Raw genomic sequence first — 4,305 nt, 5'->3', positions numbered from 1 at the left:
CGCCGGAGCCAGGACCCCCACACTGCATCCAGGACCCCCACATCGGAGCCAGGACCCCCACGATACAGCCAGGACCCCTACACCGGACAATGCCTCTCCAGATATTCTGCACCATCTCCTTCTCCAGCGAGGAAGGACCAAGAGATGCTGAAGCCACCGGGAGGGGAGAGGACAGAGCAGATGAGTTCCTGTATGGGCAGGAGGAGGATGAAGAGACTTTGTGGCTTTTGCCAGCAGCTGCACGCTGCACGGACTGAGCCACATCTTCGTGGAGGGCAGCTTGGGTGCTCGGCAGGCGCTCTGGGCACTGGCCTTCCTCCTCTCCCTCTCCGTCTTCCTCTACCAGGTGGCCGACCGCATCGTCTACTACCTGGAGTACCACCACGTCACACTGCTCAGCGAGGAGGACAGCCCCGAGATGATCTTCCCCGCCGTCACCTTCTGCAACATCAACCGCGTGCGGGTCTCGCAGCTTAGCCATGAGGACCTGCTCTACCTGGCTCCCCTGGTTGACTACGAGCCCGGGATGGAGCTGGGCCCCAGCCCACCCCCGAGGAGGAGGACGAGCCCCTAAATTTGTATGGGTTTTTTAACCGCACTTGCCACCAGCTGGAGGACATGCTGCTGAGCTGCAGCTACCGGGGCGAGCGGTGCGGCCCCGGGGACTTTTCGGCGGTGAGTAGCCCCAGGGTGGCCATGCATGGGGAGCGGCTTCGGCCGGCATCGTGTTGGATCAGGACGATGTCGTCCTTGCCAGTTCATGCAGGGACAAGCTGATATTTCAGCCTTGTCTGCCGGCACCTGGGTGTCTCGTTGGAGCTGGGGCCGCCGCCGGGTGCAGAGACCGGAGACACTGAGAGCAGCCCGAGGGCTGTGCTGGCCAAGGAGGTGCCTGGCACCACCATCCTGGTGTCACCACCATCCTGGTGTCACCACCATCCCGGTGTCACTACCATCCTGGTGTCACTACCATCCTGGTGTCACCACCATCCTGGTGTCACCACCGCCCGTGGGGCACCATGCGGTCTGGAGCCCCCGGCCCCACGTATCCCAGGCTGGCAGTGGCGTGGAGATGGGTCGGCTGCTGGAGGCATTTGCTGGAATGGGGGGGTCCAGAATCTCATCCAGCCCCATCCTGAGGGGGCTTGGAGGAGGCGCTGGTGAAGGTGTGGGGCTGTGCCGCCGTCTCGGGGAGCTGGGGCTGCCAGGGGTTGAGGTGCTGTAAACCTGCAAAGCGTCTCCTCCAAGTCTGTGCCATCCTGTGCCTTGGTGGGGAACGTCCCCTCCTCAGATGGGCACTTCCAGACACCCCAGAGGGCAGGAGCCCAGGTCGAATTGCACCCCAGGTTGGGGATGGCTGCATATGGGGGATGGGGGTGCCCTCCTGGTTCCATGCCACGGTGCCAGCCGCAGTTTGGTGCCAGTGGAGGCGCCCCAGCCTCAGCCCTGTGTCCTCTCCCGCAGGTCTTCACCCGCTACGGGAAGTGCTACACCTTCAACTCGGGGCAGGACGGGAAGCCCCGGCTCATCACCATGAAGGGGGGCACCGGCAACGGCCTGGAGATCATGCTGGATATTCAGCCGGACGAGGACTTTTTTTTGGTGTGGGGGGAAACAGGTAACCCGCTGCCCCAGCAGCTCTCAGCAGCAGCTCCCGGGTGCTTTCCAGCCCCTTCCCATGCATCCACGTCCTTCAGACTTGCTCCTCTTCCCTCCTTCCATTTCTCATCACTTTGGGTCCTTTTCTTTCCTTTTTTCCTCCTTGTCTTTGCTCTTCGCCATGGCAACTCCCCATCGGTTTCAACACGCAGCCATCGCTTGTTTATAAATAGAGGCAAACGCTTTCCCTGCTGCTCTCATTGGGTGCTGGAGCAGGAGGGTCAGAGGCGGAGGGGACAAGGACAGGGTGTAGCAGATGGACAGATGGACAGACATGTGAACGAATTAATTCAGCCAGGGGAAGGGTGGGAGACAGAAGTTTCGGTGGAGCGGGGTACAGCACCGTGCTCACCCCACTTCTCTCTGCCGCAGACGAGACCTCATTCGAAGCCGGGATCAAGGTGCAGATCCACAGCCAGGACGAGCCCCCGCTCATCGACCAGTTGGGCTTCGGGGTGGCACCCGGCTTCCAGACCTTCGTGTCCTGCCAGGAGCAGCGGGTAGGGACTGGGGGGAGGCTGGGGTGCCCCCTCCCACCCCATGCTGTGGGGGCACCGAGCATCCTCCCCATGCCCCTGCCCTGATGCCAGATGCAGGGAGGACCCAGCCCTGGGGACCAATGCAGCGGGGGGTGTCTGTCCCCACACTGTGCCAGGGGGCTTCTCTCCTCACTCCTGGCTTCTGCTCCCCCCCAGCTCATCTACCTGCCCCCTCCCTGGGGAGACTGCAAGGCCATGGCGGGCGACTCGGAGTTTTACGACACCTACAGCATCACCGCCTGCCGCATTGACTGCGAGACGCGCTACCTGGTGGAGAACTGCAACTGCCGCATGGTGCACATGCCAGGTGAGCCCCCCGCGCTGCAGCCCCCAGCCCCCGCCGGGCTCGGCACGCTGACACCATCCCATTGGGAAAACCGGCTGTCTCCCTCCTCCAGGTGATGCCCCTTACTGCACCCCAGAGCAGTACAAGGAGTGCGCGGATCCGGCCTTAGGTGAGGCTGCCAGTCCCCATGGGACCGAGCTGCGGGTGTTGGGTTTCTCCCTCTCTCCATCTCCCCCTCTCCATCTCCCTCTCCCTGTCTCCCTCTCCCCATCTCCATCTCCCTCTCTCCATCTCCATCTCCTTCTCTCCATCTCCATCTCCCTCTCTCCATCTCCCTCTCCCCCTCTCCATCTCCCTCTCCCCATCTCCATCTCTCTCTCCCCATCTCCATCTCTCTCTCCCCATCTCCATCTCCATCTCCCTCTCTCCATCTCCATCTCCCTCTCTCCATCTCCCTCTCCCCATCTCCATCTTCATCTCCCTCTCTCCATCTCCATCTCCCTGTCTCCATCTCCATCTCCATCTCTCCCCATCCAGATTTCCTGGTGGAGAAGGACAACGAGTACTGCGTCTGCGAGATGCCCTGCAACGTCACCCGCTACGGCAAAGAGCTCTCCATGGTGAAGATCCCCAGCAAAGCCTCCGCCAAGTACCTGGCCAAGAAGTACAACAAGTCGGAGCAGTACATCGGGTAACGCGCTGTGGCCATGGGGACATGGGTGGCATCTCGTTCCTCCACCCCAAATCTCAGCCTGACACCGCTTATGTCCCGCACAGGGAGAACATCCTGGTGCTGGATATCTTCTTTGAAGCCCTGAACTACGAGACGATCGAGCAGAAGAAGGCGTATGAGGTGGCCGGCTTGTTGGGTGAGTGTTGGTGGCTGTGTGTCATCCTCCAGCCTCTCGTTGTCCCCGTTCCCGAGGCACTGAGATGTGCCAACAGCGTGGACACAGAGCAGGGCACCTCGCTGCCATGGCCAGGCACTGGTCACAGTGGTGATGAGTTCTGCCCGTTCTCTGTCCCCCGTATGCCAGGCTCAAGCCACCCTGGTGGCTTCCCTCTCCTCTGCAGGTGACATTGGAGGGCAGATGGGGCTGTTCATTGGTGCCAGCATCCTCACAGTACTGGAGCTGTTCGACTACGCCTACGAGGTGAGTGTCTCTCCCACAGGTGCCAGGGCCCAGGTTATCCTGGAGCACTGAAATGCTGATGTGGGGCTTGGGGAAAAGGCACTGTGGTGCTGAAATCTGGTTTTTGCAGGTGATAAAGCACCGGCTGTTCCGGGGGGTCAAGTGCCGCAAGAACCACAAGAGGAACAACACGGACAAGGGCGTCGCGCTGAGCATGGACGACGTGAAACGCCACGTAAGCACGGGGTACCCCACGGGAGCTGCTGCTCCCCTCTTGCTGCCCCAGACGTGTCGTGGGGTGGGAGGCGGACTCTGTTTTCGGGAGCGCTTGGGAGCGGAGCAGAGGCGCCAGGGAGAGATGCTGAGGGGAGATGGGTCTGGGTGAAAGCAGTGACCCCATCCGTCCTCTGCCTCGCAGAATCCCTGTGAAAGCATACGGGGCCACCCGGCAGGCATGACGTACGCAGCCAACATCCTACCTCACCACCCGGCCCGGGGCACCTTTGAGGACTTCACCTGCTAACCGACGTCTGGATGTACAACCTGAGCTACCAAAGCCCTCCGGAGAGCTGCCCTTCTCCCTGCGAGCGCCAGCGGAGAGACACATCATGGGGACCTTGCTCCTCGCCACGGTGGGACACGGACAAGAGCGACGGCCTCGGATTTTGGGGCAGGCGGTCGGGTCGGG

General features: G+C 61.7%; 1 protein-coding gene across 1 annotated transcript in view; it reads left to right on the top strand.

Annotated features, from left to right (window-relative positions):
- The window catches only part of LOC104543741 (acid-sensing ion channel 1-like), a 10,329-nt gene extending 6,189 nt beyond the window's left edge, over window positions 1-4,140 (top strand). Inside the window, 11 exon segments of the mRNA XM_010188415.1 lie at window positions 216-541; window positions 544-675; window positions 1,465-1,618; window positions 2,032-2,159; window positions 2,355-2,505; window positions 2,597-2,653; window positions 3,022-3,175; window positions 3,262-3,353; window positions 3,559-3,638; window positions 3,748-3,852; window positions 4,036-4,140. Coding sequence (XP_010186717.1) covers window positions 216-541; window positions 544-675; window positions 1,465-1,618; window positions 2,032-2,159; window positions 2,355-2,505; window positions 2,597-2,653; window positions 3,022-3,175; window positions 3,262-3,353; window positions 3,559-3,638; window positions 3,748-3,852; window positions 4,036-4,140 — 1,484 coding nt within the window.
- The last annotated feature ends 165 nt before the right edge of the window (window positions 4,141-4,305 follow it).

This window comes from Mesitornis unicolor, unplaced genomic scaffold, assembly GCF_000695765.1.
Source record: "Mesitornis unicolor isolate BGI_N332 unplaced genomic scaffold, ASM69576v1 scaffold29467, whole genome shotgun sequence".
Classification (NCBI taxonomy): Eukaryota; Metazoa; Chordata; class Aves; order Mesitornithiformes; family Mesitornithidae; genus Mesitornis; species Mesitornis unicolor.
The sequence above is the reverse complement of the archived record's forward strand: the minus strand, read 5'-3'. Positions and strand labels throughout refer to the sequence as shown.